At 41.7% G+C, this 20,057-nt stretch overlaps 1 protein-coding gene across 1 annotated transcript in view; it reads right to left on the bottom strand.

Annotated features, from left to right (window-relative positions):
* ANK3 (ankyrin 3) overlaps window positions 1–20,057 on the bottom strand; it is a 207,430-nt gene that overhangs the window by 77,784 nt on the left and 109,589 nt on the right. Inside the window, exons 17-23 of the mRNA XM_026069950.1 lie at window positions 17,313–17,510; window positions 14,786–14,884; window positions 4,095–4,193; window positions 3,906–4,004; window positions 3,399–3,494; window positions 261–333; window positions 5–67 (exon numbers count right to left, since the gene is read on the bottom strand). Of these exons, the coding sequence (XP_025925735.1) occupies window positions 5–67; window positions 261–333; window positions 3,399–3,494; window positions 3,906–4,004; window positions 4,095–4,193; window positions 14,786–14,884; window positions 17,313–17,510 (727 nt within the window). The remainder of the gene's footprint in view (window positions 1–4; window positions 68–260; window positions 334–3,398; window positions 3,495–3,905; window positions 4,005–4,094; window positions 4,194–14,785; window positions 14,885–17,312; window positions 17,511–20,057) is intronic.

Below are 20,057 nucleotides of genomic sequence, written 5' to 3'. Positions count from 1 at the left end.
ATACCTTCTTCAACATCTGACAAATATTCAGCATCACTGAGTATTTCAGGGGCATTGGCTTTACGAACTGCATGATTTAAATAAACAAAATAATTAAATAAAACATAGGCTATCAATATGTCAACAGAACAATCAACATCAAACAATAACGGGTGTGCAAAGATGATATACAACTAATACTTTTTTTTTTTTAAACAAACTCTCCTTATAACAAGGAAAGGCTGAAAAATATGCACAAGGAATTTTTTATTTTTTAATACCTTCATCATCAGACATGTCAAGAACTTCATTCATAGTTTCAGGTACATTCATTTTGTGCTTTTCTGTAACAGTCTGTCAAAGGAAAAAAAAAAATCACTTCAGAGTGTAAGCACTGTTTTCCCTAAAATTATAGTTACTTTAAAAATTAAATGCAAGACAGGACATATTTTTATCTGAAATTAGCAAAATAAGATTTTCTGTAGCTTATTTGCTTTCCTTTGTATACATGTATAAAACTATACAGTAAAAGAGACTATCCTGATATAATACAGAAACATGCAATATTACATTACTATTTTTAAATACATTCAAATTCTCACAGCAGAGAGAATGAACTGAAAGCCTAAAAGATCATATCACAGAAAAGAAACAAGTGCACTGAATCCAAGATTTTCATGCCAAGGGTTTTTAAAAGAACTCTCTGAAAAGCCTTTGAAATTTTGAGCAGGAATATGTCATCTATATTACTCTATACAGCCCTTCCTTCTGAGGGAAGCATTTCTCATTTGCCATTAGAAAAATGCCGATACTTAGGAGCAAGCTTAATCTATACGATATTTTTCAGAGGTGCCTCAGCATGAATTGTGTGTTTTTCCTACAACTGAGAACAATTTTAACCCCATGAAGGTTAAATGATTCCCCTAAGGAATTTTTGCCTGAAAGACACTCAGAAGCGGTTCCTTTTCATCATGATATTTATATCGATTCAGATGCAAAGAATAATATAGAAAAATTTAGAAGCTGAAAAAAAATGTTATGAATGCCTGAAATCTGTTCCTAGAATACCTATACATCCCACGAATAACACACACATGCACTTTTTACTCTCCAGCTGGCATGCAGCACAACAAGCACCACTGAAGTGTAAGGTCATGCAGAAGACTCTGCAGAGTTAGCATTCAAGGAGTGCTGTGGAGTTTAAAAAAAAAAAACAAAAAACACACCCTTCCACGTTCTTTATTTATTGTTATTTTACCACCATTACTTCTCATCCTTCCCATACAAATAACAAATCATAAGCAAAGGTCTGGAGGACCAAACAGCTTTTACATCTTCATTTATTTTAAAATATTTCATTTTTTGTCTGGCCTCATAAATAGTCACATGGCAGTTTATGTTTCTTGGGTTACTGCCATCACTTCATGTAACAGAAGAGTTCCCGCATGCTCAAACATCATAGAACTTATAAAAAGCCTCACACTTGTTTTGTTTTGTGGGAATTACTTGCAAATCTTTTTAACACATTGCTGTTAAACTAGCAAAATCACAGGATAGTCTTTCAGACAATATTGGATTTTTATTGGTGCTTGAGTATAAATCACAGTAAAATTAGCTATGTTCGTCTCTGGTTTCATTAAATTTACCTTTGGGAGTTGTTTAGTCACATGCCTCAAAAAACAGTCTCAGTAGCTGAATTGAGTTTTTAAGCTCCTCAGCTGGAAATCAGATTTCATATCTAGGCTTCCAAAGTTTGGAAATTATACACTTGTGACTGATAAGCAGCATACTTCAATTTCAAAGGAAGTTATCTCTGGGCTTCTCTAAGTAAAAGAGGAGTTATTTGGGATAGCATAGGCCTTCCAGCATATAAATTTTTTTCCTAGCACAATTCATAGCCTGGTCTACTTTCACTTAACTCTTCTTCATCTACAGAATATAACAAATGATCATTCTTCATCATGTGGCACAAACACAGCTCATTAGTTCCGCAAGCTAAAAATAGGCTTGTCATATTGGGAGTTCTTAGCATAAAAATCTGATTTTACTTTTCCTGCAGCTATCTGCTGGCATGTCAGACAAATTCAAGTTTATGCTACTCTGTATAATCTCGTTCAACTGATTTTTTAGGTTACAGAAAAATATTTTGGAATCTTTCTAGAGAGAAATGTGTTCTTGAGAGAGCCTAGAGAGAGGTTGTAAGAAAGATCCATGATTTTTTGGGGCACTTTCATTTGTATTGTATTGTTTTGAAACTTATCTTTTGTACCATTCAAAAAGAGCAAGTGGATTTTATGTAAGCTACTGAATTACAGAAGCAGCCAGGAAAGTCACAGTCAGAAAAGGCACATGAAGTAGCAGAGCTAAAATTTGCCTGTCACCCCAAATACTCTTCGTATTGCAACCACCTGCTTGCACTAAAAGACTACACAAATTGATGATGACAAAACATGGAACACATAGCAACTGTTTTCTGTCTCTGATATACCTAAAAATACACACACACACACACTTCTCTCTTTTTAATCAGAAAAAAAAATCAAAGAATGGAAAAAGCCAGTTTGAAGCCAAGGTTCTGAATTCATGTTCTTAAGACTAAATTTTGTCTTTATCACCATGGTGGTTCATGGGGGCTCTTTGCTTCATGAAAACAATCTTCACTGAGCAATTTGGCAAACCTTTATTGAACAAAAGACCTTTTTGATAAATCTTTTGGATTCTGTGAATCTCCATTTTTCTCATAGCAGATAATATTTGACCATTTCTACCCTTTTAATATCTCTAGACTAATGCTGTAACAAGCCTTCCTGAGAGGCAAGATACAGGAGGTTGAGTTCATGTGCACATAAGCTAACGGTGAGCTGGGGCTGGAGGAGCTGGCAAAGGCGGCTTGCAGTGGGCCGAACAGGCAGCCCTTAACCACCTTTCAGAAGAAGCCAGAAACCATGTGATGAGATGTTCAGTGAATTCCAACCACTTTTTCATTTGGCATAGCTGCTCTTAGACCAAATACAACCCAGTACACATCAGTCCCTTGGCAAACTGCACCCTCTCAAAAGGGAGAAGAATGTTATTTACTGAAGTCTCTAGGAATGTTTTTTCCCATATAGAGTTGCCTCCATTTGTGTGTTTTGCGCAGTAAACAACATGTGCATTAAACAAACTTGCCAACAACGACCAGTCATTTACCCTGTCCACTTTCTGCTCAGTGGGCACTCTCTCTGCACACATCCTAATCAGGTCCACCACCTTAAAAACAATATTGCTCATATTTGACTGAATATCCACTTTATGCTACTGAGAGGAGATAGGCAGAAATTAGATTGAAATCTTAGTAGAAGTTTAACTAACTAAACAATGCTGAATACATTGGCCTAGGCAGGATTCTTCCATTCCCTACTGAAATAAGCTGTACTTACAATTGTAGTCATCGTCTCTTCTGTCACCACCTTCAGTGTGTCGACAACTGAAATGTAGCCAAGTCGCTTAGCAATGGCAAGGGCAGTGTTTCCATTCTAACAATTGAAATATTTATAACAAGAACTTAATATTAGCAAAGCTAAGAGTAGAAACAGGCCTGTAGAAAAATGCACAATAAAGGCTGAGAAATGTTTGCATGTTAGTAAATAAAAAATAAGAATTTGGAGTGGGAGGGCATGTAACTAAGTTTTTAACTCTTTATAGAAATAGAAAGAAGTAAACTGTCAAATGTTTGCTGTTCTAGTTGTGAAAGAGATAATGGCACGGAGTACAGAGGTGCCTGGGGGAATGGGCTTCCTGTGCTCTTTTCCTCTCAGCTCCACACACACTTTTCTCCCATTTCCGCTGCTGAAATGCAGCTGTGGCACAACCCTGCGCGCCGGGTGGAACGACTGAGCCCGGTAGGAGAGAAACGGCCTCCTGCCTGCCCGTGCTGCTGCACTTACCACCGTGAGCTCGTTGGGCGCCGCGCCGTTCTGGAGCAGGACATTGATGACGTGCGTGTGCCCCTGCTGCGCAGCCTGGTGCAGCGGCGTGTACCCGTTCTGCGGGGAGAGGGGAAACGGAAACGGCTGCAGTGTGCACCGCCCGCTCCCCACCTTGCCAAAGTGAAGCAGGTGGAGGCGGAAACTCACCTTCGTTTTGGCATTGACTTTCGCAGAATGTTGCAGAAGGAAGTTAACAATCTTTATGTTTCCGTAGTGGCAGCCAACGTGCAAAGGCGTGTATCCCATCTGGAATGGAGGTAAGTGGTTAACAAATGTGAATAACCCCGTGGATCCCCTGACAAAAGCAGACATGAAATGGCACACATCCTCTATAGCTTTGTTCCTTCGGCCTACGTGAAAAACCTCCAGCCTTGAAAATACGCCTTTGATGATGGTGCAGTCCCCGTCTTTGCGAACCTCTCTGAATGCCCTGTATTTTTGTAATCTTCAACACATGCAATGTTGAATAAAGATTTGGCCCTCTCACCAATGCTCAGACTATAGGGTTTGGGTCAAAGTATCTTTTTAAATAAATGTGCATATAAAACCTTACACAGTGGGGTTCACATTTGTGATTGGTCCTACTACAGCGTGATAATAAATAAGTAAGTAAATAATAATGACTTTCTAAAAATCAAGCATGCTGAGGGCTGCCTCAGCTACAGTGCAATTGGCAGCCCATCCGTTCCGCCTAAAACGGCCAGAGGGTAAAGCCTGAAACAACGCGACTGATCTGCCACCTGCAGCAGTACAGTATATCCCTACAGAAACTGGAATACCTACTGGTGAATTGAGGCTCTAAGACAAGGAGGTCTCATTTTTTTCATGTGTCTGGCCTTGTGTTACATAAACTAGAAGAAGTTGCTTTTTCCTGGCAACTGCAATGATGAGAAAGTTGAATGTCTCCTTTCTGTCCCTACTACCTGTTTTTTTATTAGCAGACAGACTAAAAATGTCTGTGAAGTATTGCAACARCATCTGGAAGCTGACAGGACATGAGATGGTAAAACAAAACAAGGAAGTTGGGCTCACCTACCAAATGTCATAAACACAACTGAATGTCTTTTTATAGTAAAGTACAAATATTTTTGAAGATTTTCCAAAAATTGAGCAAGTCATAGACGAAGATTCTTAACTATCACTTAAAAACCTAACCAAAAAGGTAGCAATCAAGAAGTCACTATGCTGACTCTGCATTTTCTCAGCTTAAAACCCACAGATTTTAAATAATTCGAACAGCATGTTGAAATCTGTTAATTTTAATAAACACTTTAATCAACAGTTAAAATTTAATATACAATGCAACAAAATAAAGAGGACCAAAGCTTCCGCTCTCTCCTCTTCTTCTAATCCCTTCGTTAATGAGAACGCTGTCAGAAATTTTCAAAAGGTTGGTCTTATTTGAGATTCTTAACTTGGTAGAAATGATTAGATTATCTTTCTTAAAGTAATTATCTTTTCTTGCCTTATCTTCTCTGCAAGACAACATTCTCCCTTTTTCCTTAACAAACATACTTAGTTATAATCAATCTGGAGCTGCACAAGTACAATTGAGGAGCTGGCCACCTATAAACAGGACACTTACTTTTTTTTTTCCTGCATGGAGAGAGGCCACTTTTCCCCAGGCCTCTCCCCGCTCACACTAGTAGCTGGATGGCTTTGGAGCAGATGCTGTGTTTGGCTCAGAGGGATGGATGAGTGGCTTCCCCTTCTCCTGAGGTGAGTCATCAGCATTCCTCTCCCTGCTAAAGGTCAGGTTTAAGGGCCCACCTGACTGGCTCTGGGATGCCAGAGGGGTCATCTTAGCAGTATTCACACAGGGCTCCACCACCCTGCCAGTGGGATGAGACTACGCTGCCACTCTAATATGTCTTTTCTCTACTCAGTGAGGCTTCCAACACAGTATTGGCATCATGCTCATTACCAACGCTTATGGAAAAATCAATCACTAGGCTGTAAAAATCATAACTGATGAGGAACACAAACGCACTGACCACATGGTAAAATATACTGCCAACGTGCAGTGCTCTTCACCTGCAAACATGCACCTTTCAGAAAAAAAGTAAGATGTCAAGCTGTCTGAGAACATTTATTTTAGTGGCAGAGAGGTCAGGTATAATATGGGAAATGTGGCCATGATGCATGTCTAAGGCTGCTGGAGTGCTCCAGAGCAGACATGGCCCAAAAGAAAAATATACTAGTTTAGATCAAATGACCTGGAACTAGATCCAAGGGCCAACCTTGGGGGTAGAAACACTGGAAGATGGCTGGTCTTGTATGGACCAGGCTCCTGCCTCTCTAGTCAATGTTCAAAACTGAAAAAGTGACTCTGCTTTTCTGCTCTGAGGAGAAAAGGCTAGCGACACAGAGTTAAAAGTGGTAGCCTGCCATTCTTTCTCTGCATCACCCGTCACTTGGGCGCTTGCGTGTCCCCCTCAGTGAGGTGTGGCTAGGGTAAAGCACCGAGGCAGCAAGCCTGCGGTCAGCCCGGAGTTCGGGAGTTCCAGTCCTACACCTATGCTCGAACTACTAGGTCACAGCTGTCCAGAAGAAAGAAAATAAAGAAACCCTCAAACGTGAACTATTTCCACTAGAAGGAATTTTAAACAGATGTAGCTTTTTCTCCCCATCACTCTACCTCTGACGGTACTGCACACAAGGTTACCTAATCCCACTTGTATTTACACATGCTAGGAGATGGTAGCTGTGCCAGTTACGCTAAATTAGGGTGTGTATACTTTCTTCAGTTAATTACATACCATCTACCATCTAAAGAAACTACTACCTCTGACAACCAGGATGATTTAATCATTGCAAGCAATAGTGCTGGATCTAAACCCCACTGACATCAGCAAAATGAGTCTTTCGCTTGACTTAAATGAACTCATTTGGCTCAGATGCCAAACGGCTATGTGGAACTTCTCCCCACTACAGCTGGGCACAGTGGCAGGAGTGTGAATATGGGTTAAAATGCAGTCATCATGTACTGAACACCAGAACCCTGTCTTACAACTACTTTTAATACAGGGCTGACCCGATAGCTTACTAGCAACGCCAGGGTACTAGTCTAACAGTGCTCCCCAAGCTGGCTGCAGGCTTGAGAAGTCAGCAGCAAGTTGAACATACTCACATGCATGTATGTCAAATGCAGCTTCTGTGACCCCTGTTCCTATACTTCCAAAGATAATTCAGATTAAAACATGGTAAAACTATCAAAACATCATCTCAAAAAATGCACTGAAATTTCCTCATATAAGAACTTAACTCCCTTCTCCCTCTTCAAAACATAGGCCTCTTAACATGACCTGCAAGGCCAACAAAATCAGACTTTGTAAGACCAACCAGGGAGATGTATTCCAAAGTCAAGGGCCACCTACCAGGAACCCCCTGCTAATAATCCCAAAACATTAAAAACTGAGGAGTGTCCGAGAGCCAAGACCAGCTGATCTCAACTCTATACATCCTCTCTTTCAAACGATCTGTAAAGGCTTGGGCAAGACTTCTCTCTCCAGCCTACAACTACAAATGTTGAAGAAGGAGCTGTCTAAACCCTAATCTTTACGGCACTATGCCATTAATTCCCTTCTACAAATGGTAAATACAAAGATTTTACATTTGCTACCTTCATAAATCACTAAACGAGTAATTGTTGGTGCTATTTGTTACTCCTGACCAGCTAGCTGTTTAAATCAAAGATGAAGTGAAAACTTTTTCTCTTTCCCCTCTGAATGTGTAGCAGAAACTGGGAAGGCTTTGAAACCCTTGCCACGACATTTCCCATTCACTGCTCTCGCTACCACGGTCTATCATTCCCTGTCCCAGAGGCGAAGGCTGAAGACAGCTCCCTCTCAAGCCATCCGTGCCGCCGGCCAGGTCAGGTTCGGCAGCTGGAGATGGACTCGCCACGAGGCGGCTTCTCTGCTGGAGGCATCACACACAGTCTGGGTAGCAATGTCGGCACCTGCTAGCCTGGCAGGCAAACACCAGTTTCCCCATCTGAACTCTGATGCCCATGTGACAGCATGTTGCCTGGCCATGAGACCCCTGGGGATCTGGAAGCTTTGGGGTTTTTTAAGTTTGTAATAGCCTGTGGTCATGTCATGTCATATTTGATGAGGCAGTACCTAATGCAGTGCATGATCGCCAACGACAGAGTGACAGAGAAGTGGTAGCAGTAAGTGCAACAGATACACTGGGCACGTGAGACCTCTTCTTGCACTAGAGAGCACCTTTCATTTTCACAGCCAGCAGCGTTCACGGTGATAGCATTGGTCAAAATAAAATTAATTAGCAAAATGCCCATTTGATCCTGAGACCCAAAAAGGATATCCTTTGCTTCTCAGCTACAGTACATATTCCAGCACTGAACTGCTTCTAGTTTGGGAAAATATTAAATTTATATTTATTCCCAACTTCCTCATTGCAGATGGATATTCTGTTAATATTTCTGAATCACTCTGACTGGCAGATTCTGTGATTACACGATCAAATTAACAATAAAAGTAGCAATTTTCAATGCTACTCAAGCTTGCTACTTTCAGTCCCTATAGAAATGTATACAGGAGGCTAAAATATCTTGCTTCAATAATAATTAATAATTAAAAAAAGCAAGCCCACGATTATATACATTTCTTCACAGCAGGTTAGATTTAGAGTCATATTTACTGGCATAAGCTCTCAGAGACTTAGTAGACTTCCTAATATTAAAAAGTTACTTCCGAGAAAATCAGGAGTTTTGTTTAATACAGCTCTAAAGCCCATCACCTTCTGGCAATCAGCTGGCCTTGCTGCTTCTAGCTGTTTTCTAGCAGCAATATGGGAGTTAGCAGCTGGGAAGGGCTTATCAAAAGCTACAAGAATAAGTGCCAAAAAAACCAAAAAACCCCAGAAATTCTGAGTGTTTCCATTCTAATGGAACACACAGAAATACATAATGTGCCTTATTCTTGTGCCCTTCAATTTCTGAGGGAAATTATCACAAGTCTTATATATCATGTCAGTGTATTACTTTAATATTCTCCACTAGCAATAACTATAAATCCTAACAGCTTGAATTACTGCCTCTTTCTAGTCATGCTGACTCCCAAGCTGCTCCATTTTTGTTTTTCTGCTGTAAATGTCAGACAGTGAAACTACAGTATTATTGTTGATTAGGCTGGAAAATGCTCTCAATCCAAAGACCACAGAAGCATTCAGCCTCCATCCAATAAAGCAGGTAGACCTACGTGTAAGCACACACTTTACAGCTTTGCTGGATCAGGGCCTGACATAATGAAATATCTTGCAAAGATTCATTATTGCATGTTATTAGGGTGGAAATTTCCACACAAATGTCTGGATAACAATTGAGCCAAGGAGAGACAGATAATGTACCATGAAAATATACTGAAGATATCTGTGTTTGAGAGTTCAGTCTGCGTAAAAGCAATCCTTGATAGTGCTCTCCACCCTCGCTGCTCCCTTCCCATCCTTTGTTTGCATCTGAAAATTAGGTATTCTGGTGTAAAACTTGGCTCAGCTCTGAACTGCTGTAGTGCTCAGGGCTGCTATGGGACTCCTGTCAGAACAGAGCAGGCAGATGGATCTTCCCATTTCCCTGAATAAATCTGAAATAAATGGCCTGCTCAACCTGCAAAAAAACATCATGGACTCTCAGTCACCATTATCTCCTACTAACACTAGTTTTAGGAACAAAAGACAGTTTAATACTGGCTTTATTATCCAAACAGTGGTCAATCAGGGACTGTGAGACCATCAGTTCCCCTGACAGAGACCCAGCACCAAGCAGAGCGTAACAACTGTTTTGACAAAAATGACTCGCGCTGAGATAAAAGCTCCAAATCCTGCTCTTTGTCCTTGACCGAACCAGCACTCTTCCCTTGTTGGTCTTATTTTGCCAACCCATCAATGTAATGCTATAAGCTACAAAGACATTATCCAATAGGAAAAACAGTTGAAAAATGACATGTGGAGACTTGCTGAGCCATGAAAAAGTATTTACCCGTGCCAGCTTTCAGCATAAAGGCCCTGCAACAACAGCAAGATCACATGTACTGCTATAGCTTTTACACACCTAACACTACCATCAGAGAAGGAAAATCTGCTCACATCTGTGTCCGCAGATTTATTTATAACCCCCAATATTACGTGTAACATAAGCATTCCTTGTGTTAAGCGTGATATTACATAACACAGGGTTTCAGCATCAAATACACTTTAACACACCTTGCTGGAGCATAGTTCACAGTTCAGACCTACAAATGCTGTTCCCACTGGGCAAAAAGGCCAAGAGGCGCTGCTCGTGCAGCTGGATGCCCGCGTGCCCCCTCGGACCAGCAAGCCTCCTTTCAAAGCTTTTGACACGTGAAGGGTTCTGCAGCAGCTCTGAAGCTTCACAGCCTGAAGCGCATTTTAATATTTCTGCTTCTCCAACACTCCGTCATTTGCCTTGCCTCCTTTATATTAAGTAAAGATGGGCTGTTTTCTGTGGCTTATCAAATGGAGTTTGGCCTAACATAGCTAGGCTTAAGATAACATACCAAACCCCCATCTTCAAGTGGCAAGAGTAGCCTTGTGGCCTCTCAAGCACCAGTTACGGTGCACTAAACCAGCCTTGTTTACTCCTCAGCACGACTGAGAGAGGCTCCTGCAGCTCTGGGATTAGCAGCTATTTAGCTAATTGATGCTACAGAACCAGAAGGATCCCATAACACTGTCAATAAATGAACTTCAAAACCAGCAGCTACATTCCTTTCATGCAGTCTTCTACAATAAAGTTCAGAAAAAAACATTCTTGGGAGGGAAACACACAAAGAATCACAGTTGCAATGGTTTGGTCTGAGAGTAATTTTGAAAATGCTCATAGGTTTTAGAGCAAGTCGATCCTAATCATATACACTAATCTCCTGCACAAGAGATTTCCTGTAGTATTAGATTTTTTCTTCTTGCCTGCTATAACTTCGAGAGAGAAAATATGCCACTGTCCAATCTTCCCTTTTAATCCCCTGAATAACCCCAAATCATGTGCGTGGCCCTCAGAACTTGAGCAAGGGTAAGGACTCCCATGTGTCAGAGTTGCAAACTCTAGATGTTTTTACAGGGAGTGTAAGTTATATATAAATGATGATTAAAGAACATGTTCCAGAAGTGGAAGATGATACTGCATTGGTGCCTACCCAAAAAGTTGAATGACCTATTAAGATATTAAGTGTTTTCCCTCTGCTGACAGATACTGTACTGGAGTGACACAGCCAGTGCTTTTTTAACCTGGGAAAATAAGGAAGATGATGGGGAGAGAACCTAAATAAGGAAAAAACAAAGAAGGATCACCCATGCTATAATAAATAGGGTAACAAGGCATATGGGTGTGAAATGGAGGAAAGAAAATGGAAGGTTAGCAGTGGCGCTGCTGGTGGAACGGGGCGGTCCTGGTATAACACCGCTCTGAGCTGTGTGGCTTGACTTTTAAGGCACAGATGACCATGTCTCTGCAACTGTACGCCCAAGGTAATGAATCTGAATTTGACGTGCTGGAGAGTATAGCGCAGACAAAGCGACAGGGATTCTCGAGCCAACTCAGCTGTTGCTATATCTTGCTTCCTGGTGCCTCTGGCTTTAGGGGCAGCGTGCGCACAGCCTTTATTCCCACAGAACAGTTAATCCACCATCCAGATAAACAAGAGAGCCTGTAACTACAGAGCTGCTGTTTTAAAAGTCAATAATCTAAATTTCACCTGCATAGTGCATGAGGACAAGGTGTGGTAGTTCTTACACCGTGCTGCTTTTTCCTTCACCGTAGAGGTTCAGAGCTTGCCAGCTCTTTCATTATGAACTCAAGACAACCATCAGTTCATCCAGAAACTATTCCTTGCTAAAATATAAGGCGCTGCACTGTCACTTTCCCTATATCACAGGCTGTAGCGAGTGGATTCCTGGCATGGTAGAAGGCCGGATGATCTCAGCATGGCTGGCAGTGCAGAGCCTCGAGGGCTCACCTCTGCAAACCCAACTGACGGGAAATGAGGAAGCCACTGAACAGCATCCATCTCATCCTGCTCTAACACAACTCTGCAGGGCACCCAGGCACTTTCTTCCTAAGGAACACGCAGTCCCCAAAGCAGAGAGGGAGAATCAGCACGGTAGGTGGCAGGACAAGCCATTGCAAGCTTTCTCCACCATGGAGTCCTACAGGATATATTCTCCCAGACATGTGATATGTCACACTGAAAAGTCGTTGTCCTGCTTAAGTACACTGGAAACTTTGCCTGACCTACAAGTCCCTGTCCCGCTTCCCAACCATGACAAAGCACTCCCATAAAGGCTGATGTATATTGGAAACCCACATGTTGCTTGCATTAGCTGCATATAGAACAGAGGAATGGTGGATTTAATCTGGGCGAACACCAAGAGACTTTCTCTTTCTTTGAAAATAATATGACTGTTACTGATGACAGCATTCAAGCTGCAGATAGTCACATAAGATACCAAATTCTTTTTCCTGGTATATGGTTTCACCTGCTGACTAGGTTAATTTGCAGATATGCAGGGAAGAAATTGAGCTCCACCCTGAAGTGATCTCTGAACGAGAAACTGAGCCCCTTTCCATGTGTCTCTCCACCGCACTCCCAACCTGCCAGGTTCAAAGTTCAGTACAGAGCCAGGCAACTGCGCCAGGTTGGCCCTGAGACCAACTCACATGCCCTCCCTCTCAGCTGTGACAGTACCTCAGGCTCCGCACCATGCAAATGTGACTAGAAGGCCATTAGTCCAGAACTGGATCCTATTTGGACACTGGAGAGCACGTAAAGTGTACACATGATTGCCTGCACCTGTCAATGTAAATATCTCCTTAAACTATTTACTATTTGTGGGACAGAGAAGAGTGGGAGAAAGTTAAACACTCAGAGACAAGTTTTATGGGCTAAGAAGCAATTCAGCTCTCAACCAAGTTAATACAGCAGGTTCTGCAATGTCACACTGCAGAAACTCAAACTAGGTAGGAACTATCTCCAGAAAGGCAACCACATACATCTGAGGAAATCGTACAAAGAACAAACCAGGGCAGATCTCATCTGCTGCTGGATGATTTAGCTGATGATAAGAACCCAAACCTGTAAAACAGAGACTAAGGATATGTTACGGAGTAACCCTTAGAATTTCAGCAGAGCTACTTCAATTTCATGCCAGAATAACGTTATTGAAATCAGCAGCTTAACACAAAGGTGCAGTTGGAGTTATGCAGTAGGAAATCAGATCCCAATGACTCTTCCCTCTGCCATGGATTATAATCAGCTGCCTAATCTTAGCTGACCTGCAGCCAGAGATGATGCTGGATTCAGCCCTTCTTTGAGATGTCAGTGTGATGCTATAATGGTAATATTGCTGCGGTATTGCTCTGATACACTGGAATGTTTCAGGGATGTAAGTACAGCATCCACCCTGGGACATGTATGTAGCAGAGAGTTATGAAAGTTGCTAATTTGCACAAAGCGTGCAGGTCAGATTGTGAAACTTGGTTCATTTAGTCGATCCGATCAGCTACAGCCCAAGTAATTGATCACAGCTGATTTCTTACCCTTCTAAAGGAATTATTCTGAGATCTAGAGAATGCATGAAGAATATAAGTGTAATCAACACTGAGATCATTATCTTTAATTTCTGAGCACTGTATGCAGCATTAGTAAGTATAAAACTATTTGTAGACAGGCCTTTAGCCATGGCCATCACTCCCAAATCAATACCATGAAGTAGGAAGGTACTATTCCTGGAGGTCCCCCAAACCATCTCCCGATAACCTTGGAAAGTTGGGTCTCTCTTATTTAAGAGTCCAAATATTTACTTTAGGCAAAACTACGCTTAGGCAACTAAGTTTGAAATGGATGACCACTGTGTTTATGTACTTCATATTAGATAACAGCGATAAACAAGCAATTTTAAATTTTTTCCCAAGAGCTACGTTTCATCTGCAATACTATTTTTGAAGATAGAATAGAGCCATATTTACCTAGAATCTAATATGTCCATATTTCTGTCAGGAGAACACTAGTCTGGCCTGAATTTGGGACACCAGAAAAAGTCAGTTCCTTATTATGCACCCATTTATTAAATGACCCACCCAATCATACTTTGCAAAAGGAAGCAGCTTAGACATTCAGAGGCATCTAGTCATGCAGGCTGAGCGAAGCTGTAGGAATAGAAGGTAGTCCTTACATATGAACGATGCTTGCACTTGCAGAACCATGTCTATGGATTGATGTTTCATATCAGCTCAGGGAAAGGAGACTACTTCATTTCATAAAGTCTCATGAATCAGGAGAAAAATATTAACCACTTAACCAGGAATGCCTACTTTGCATTTACATCACTTGCGTTTCTGTAAATGCAGATGTTTTGAATAACAATTCTGCTATGTATTGCTTCGTGTCAGCTGAATTGAAAGTACGTGCAACATGTAAAAATTACAAAAACGTAGCTGATGCTATGGGTATGGTGAAAGACTAAGATATTTCTGAAGAGAGAGCTCTAGCTTTTCTGAAAGATTTCTTACATATAGAAAAGAGATTAATGTCACTTTCCTTCAGTAAAATAGCACAGTAAGATACAATCTAAATATTATTTAAATATTTGGCAAAAAAGTAAGCTTACTGGACTGAGCATAATAATATTAAACATTCAAGTCTACATGTCTTAAGTGTTCAAAATATATTCTATAACAACTTATTACGAGGAATATTTCACTGCTGTTAGTTCAGTTTCACCCTGAAATCGAATACTCGTCTAGTTCCCAGGCTCATGCTTCCCTGAAAGGAAATAATACATATTTACGGTGATGTTCATACCTTTGTCTGTGCATCAACAGCAGCTCCTTGGTTAACAAGAACCTCTGCTACGTTGACTCTGTCCTCTTGAGCAGCCAGATGGAGCGGCGTCAGTCCACTCTGTAAATTAGGAGCAACAGGTAACAATCTTTCAGAGGAAACGCATGAATACTAAAAGACAAATTTATCTACTGGTAATGCTCAAAAAGTCCTACTGCATTTAATGAAAGGACAAATTGCAAGCGAAGGTGGAATTTACCTGTGTGATGTGCTTACTGATAACATGTGTTGAATTGCAGGAAACTACAATTTGAAAGCCAGCAAGTTAATGTGTGTTTTACACAAGGAACATTTCTTTGTGCAGCATTAAATGTGAGATAGAAAATTATATTATGGCACTTGAAGAAAAATTGCAAGATATTTCTTTTCCCCCAGCTATTTCACTTTCTGAGAACGAGTAAGATTTTTAAAGGAACACTGAATGATTGTTTACCTTACTACAAGTTTTCTAGGAACAACATTCACGCAGATTTAAACCTTACCTTTTACTGATCAAGTTTCTATACTCAAAAGACAGACAAAAATGATAAAATTACATTTCTCTGAATGGCCTGTTCCTCTCAGCCCAGGGAGTATGCAGACTTGTTAGATGATATGAACTGACATCTGGATTTTTGGATAGCTCATTACTTTTCTTATCCTCTCCAAACTTTAGACCTAAGATCCTTAAAACCTCAGCTAGCCATGCAACTTTCTGTCATACAAAAGACCTAATACAAAAGGGGTAGAAGAGATTATCTGTTGAGGTGATATTGTTAGGAATGGGAAAGAATTTCCTTTCCCTGCAAGTTACAGTTCTTTCCTCCTCCTGCCCCTGCTCTCTTTCACTTGGGTGACAGAACAGCAAGCTGCAGCGGTTGGCATATCAGGCAGAAACACTTGTTAAGTTTCTTACCACAGTTTCCTACCACTTAAACCCAAAGCCACCTCCGCACCTTCCACCCATGCCTTGCAGTGTGGGCGTCCTACCAAAGGTAGTAACCGCTGAGCAAGAGTTTCGCTGCCGGCTGGGAGAATGGGCAATGCTTATGACAATGCAACTCAGGTGGGTTGCATTACACAAATATATAAAAATAATCAATTGTAAGTTAGCTAATGGGGCCTGGATGCTATGGGCCAGCCCTTTTTAAAAGGTTTAATAAGTGCTCAGTGCCCACGCATGGGCCTCTGAGTATTCAGCTCCCAACCATGCCACAGACCCTGGAAGAAATGAATGGCCCCTTTATTCCTGTTGCAAAAAAGAAAAGTCGACGTCCTTTGAATGTCTGGCTCCAAATATAGGTGCTGAGCTCTGATGAAAAGTGGATCCTTAAGCTGAGTGCAAGGGAACTGTTTTCAAAGGGCGCTGTTACCTGTATAATCAGAAACTAGAGACTGCAACTGAGTAGTAACAGATTGAAGGATGCTGCAGGTAATTAACCTCTGGTGGGCCTGAATCAAAACGCCAAGCAGCAGCAATCATACTCCCCGCATTAGCCTCAGCAGCAAAACCACGATAGCCAACGTGACACAAAATGCACACACGACACATTGTACTCTGCAGATACAAAGCACACCCTGCACCACACAAGCCCACACACTTGATTAAGTCTAGGGAAAGTCAATATCTGCAAGAGAAGTTACCTGAAGGAGGGACCAAAAATAAACAAATTGTAAAGTTAGAAACAGAAAAACATGGCAGCACTCTGAAGTGCCACACACAGCCTCAGAGGACACGGAGTCTTTCTACCTGCTGCGAATGAGAAACAGTCTCTATGAAAAATTTCTGTCTTATCTTTCTACTTCAGCCACATAAATCCACACTGAAACTGCACTTTACAACAACCCTGATGGCTGGGAGGGGGCATTTATAGAATGAAGGCTGCCATTTGCTAGAAACATTACCACAGAGCAGACTTAATGGCCTATAAAGTCATATATACAGAAACTAAAATCCACTGACTTCCCTTTCCAGTCCCCAGGAGAAATTACACTGAAAATCACTGTGCTATGAGGAATGCCCCTTGGGGAGGAAGAATTACTTAAATTAATGAACAAAATCTCAGACAACCTCACTGTTATCATCCTATAAAAAATTCAGCTTCTCTAAACAAGTTAGTTGTTACCATCGCTTAAGGGGCAGGCATATATCTAAAGGCTCATAAATGACACTGGCCACCGCACTAACCACTGGGGTGAGGAAGACTTTTTCTCTGTGGACATGTTTTGGCAGACTAGCGTATTGTGGAAGGAAGGGAGATGGATTAATAAATCCCTCCACAACATGTGGTACTACAAAATCTGGGTACTATGAGATACAGTTCACCCAATATGACACAGCAAACGCTGCATGCTACTCTCATTGCCAGAAGAAATGATGATACGTATTCAAACACCTGCAGTAGTTTTCAAAACCTGCAGAATCGCATCGGACAAAATTTACTTGCAGGCCCCTATCTTTCTTGTCACCACTTTTATTTATTGCCCTAGCACCAGAGGGAATGCTTACCTTGTTGCTGAGATTTACATTAGCATTTCTAGTAAGAAGCAATGACACCATGTCCACATGGCCGTCCTGAGAGGCAAGATGTACAGGGGCAATGCCCTGCCTGGTTACAGCATTGGCATCAGCACCATATTCCAGCAGCGTAGTTGCTATGTCCATCTGGTTTTTCTTGGCAGCTATGTGCAGTGGCGTATAACCGTTCTGTCAACGGAAAGCACTTCATTGCAAGCTACTCATTAAACAACATGAAAAATCACTTTTCTATACCTACTTGACTCTATGAAGCGATTAGTTTGAAAAATTCTGCCAAACGTAACCAAATACAGTATTAGCTAGTTGTACAAATGAACATACCAGAGCATTAAGCAATCTATTTTTAAATAGATTGCTACAACCAGGACAATTCTGAGAAGTCTGATGATCCTTTCAAATTTGGGGAAAAAAATTATCCATTCAGAACAGTGAAACCTATAGCAACAGGAATCTGAGTTTCATTTCACAGACATTTGTTACTTTTCCTTAAGTGTACATATAAATCTTTAACACAGATAAGAGCAGGATGTGTGTTCATAACTCGAAACAGCTGTTATTGTTTTTTTTCCCATTTCCCAGTGTGAATCAAAGCATTATATATGTGAAATATGGCCAGTCTTTCTTGCAATATTTACTCTAACCTTACTGAGAGATTGTTTTGGTTCAGATCAAGGGAGAATTAAAGTACAGGACTTTACAGGCTTACATCCTTTAATTATTTTATTCCTTCCAGTATGTGCACCTAGTGAGTCCACTGGTAAGAACATAAAAGCAGTATCTATTGCTTGATAAAATTTTATAATTCTAAAAGAGAAAGAATTTGGCAGAAAACAGATAAATAGATACAAAGAATAACTGATCAGCATGCAAATACCAAACACTGACCAAGGCACGACCAGCCTTTGGGTGAGATTGCGATGCCGATTTAATCAAGACCAAGGTACCGCAGGGCGGTCAGCAGGACACAGCGCAGGCTCTGTGCTCCAAGCGCAGCTCCCCCGACTTCGCCCGGCTTGGGGGTGCTCCGCACCTCCCCAAAGCAGCCTGTGGCACGTCAAAGACGCCCACAAAACGCGGTGTCACAGCTCATGAGGAAAGTATAAGGCCACTTTACGTTCCCTTTGAAGATAAAGCGCATCAGAAAAAACAAACACGATCCTGTCCCTCGGACTCCCTGCCCAGGACGGACATGTAGTACAGCCATCCCGCGTGAGCGCCTATCAGCTGGGCTGAACTCCCCGGGCCGTGTATTTCAGACTGAGCTCGTGTACACCAAGGCAGTTTCATGCCTTTTCCTCAGAAACGGACATATGTTGCTTTCAGTGGAATGGAAAGCAGCAGGTTGCCAAGAGAAGGCAACAAGAAAGCTGAAAAATAAAAGCTGAAATTCAGCTCAGTCTCAGCCTGCATCCTTCCCCAAGATAAGGCCTGTGCTCTGTCACCACGAATAGGCACAGAAGGGAACGGAGATATTTGGAGGGACAGCACTGAATTATTCTAGCTGCCGGGGAAAAGAGGTAAAACAGGAAAGAGGTTAAAGATAGAGGGAGAAAAAAGAAAACTGAGGCTTGAGAAATAAAAAGAAGAGGGGCAACATAAAATAGATGCCAATTAAAATTAGGCACAAGCCTAATTTTTGCCTATAAGAAAGAATAGCAGAACTGCTGTACGTGACCACGGCCACTTCCCACATCCTTTCACCCATCACTGGCATCCAAGGCAAACGCTGCCGTGCCAGGTTAAGGAGCCACTCGTAAGACCAGTGTAGGGAGAGGAGGGGTAGAGAGAGAGCAACTGCTGACAAATCTGACTGTGGAGCTAGTGATGAGATATATGACAACGCATTATTTATTATACCACATTCACAAAAGAAACAGGAAATCATCTGCTGTTACCACATCATCTTTCAGATGACTGCACAGTGGGTGCCTAAAGCAACAGACATGCTACCATTAATTTTATTTAGTATTGACGCTCTGCTCAATGTGTTGCTGGAGCTCACTTGCTGCAGAATACTAGCAAGTGCTTTGTTTTAGGAAGCCCTAAAGCTGGCACTGAAGGCCCAAAGTGGCATCTAAAAAACAGTTTGGTTACAGATGGGAAAGTCAAGGTGACTGATACACGAGTTTATTATTATACTATAATTTTTCCCCCTCGGTCTGGGCTTCCCAAGCCCTTGGCTGTGGGTGCAGCAATCCCTGCCCTTACAGGATGCACAGCTTCCACTGACAGTTGTTTCTTTCAGTGAAAACTGGGTCAGGGTCTTCTTGCCCCCTTCAGGAGGTCTTTCCTTCCCCACCGTGGCATTTAAGAGCACTGTGCTGCAGCAGTAAAAGATCAGAGATCACTCCAGTTCACCTCCTGGGGCACTATCGACGTTATTGATTTTAGGCTGGGCCGTTGCTCCCGGCTAACCATGTTTATTTAACTTTCCTCTCTTTTGCACTGCACATTCTGGGACCTCCCATTTATAGGAGGCTCGGTTCTCCTCTTTAGCCGTGCAGAGGGGCTCTCCTTCTATATATGATATTGGCTTTTCCACTAGCTCTCCCTTGCCACAGGGTTTTTTCAGGATGATCTTAGGACTATACCTGAGCTGTTTCAGATGGGGTATTTACACTGTGCTTACCCCACTTGGACATATTCTTCAACCTTGTTTTACTTATCACTGCTGGGCAATCCCCCCCAATCCCCAAAAGATACAGACACTTCAGA

Source organism: Apteryx rowi, unplaced genomic scaffold (genome assembly GCF_003343035.1).
Source record: "Apteryx rowi isolate R43461 unplaced genomic scaffold, aptRow1 scaffold_30, whole genome shotgun sequence".
Lineage (NCBI taxonomy): Eukaryota > Metazoa > Chordata > Aves > Apterygiformes > Apterygidae > Apteryx > Apteryx rowi.
The sequence above is the reverse complement of the archived record's forward strand: the minus strand, read 5'-3'. Positions and strand labels throughout refer to the sequence as shown.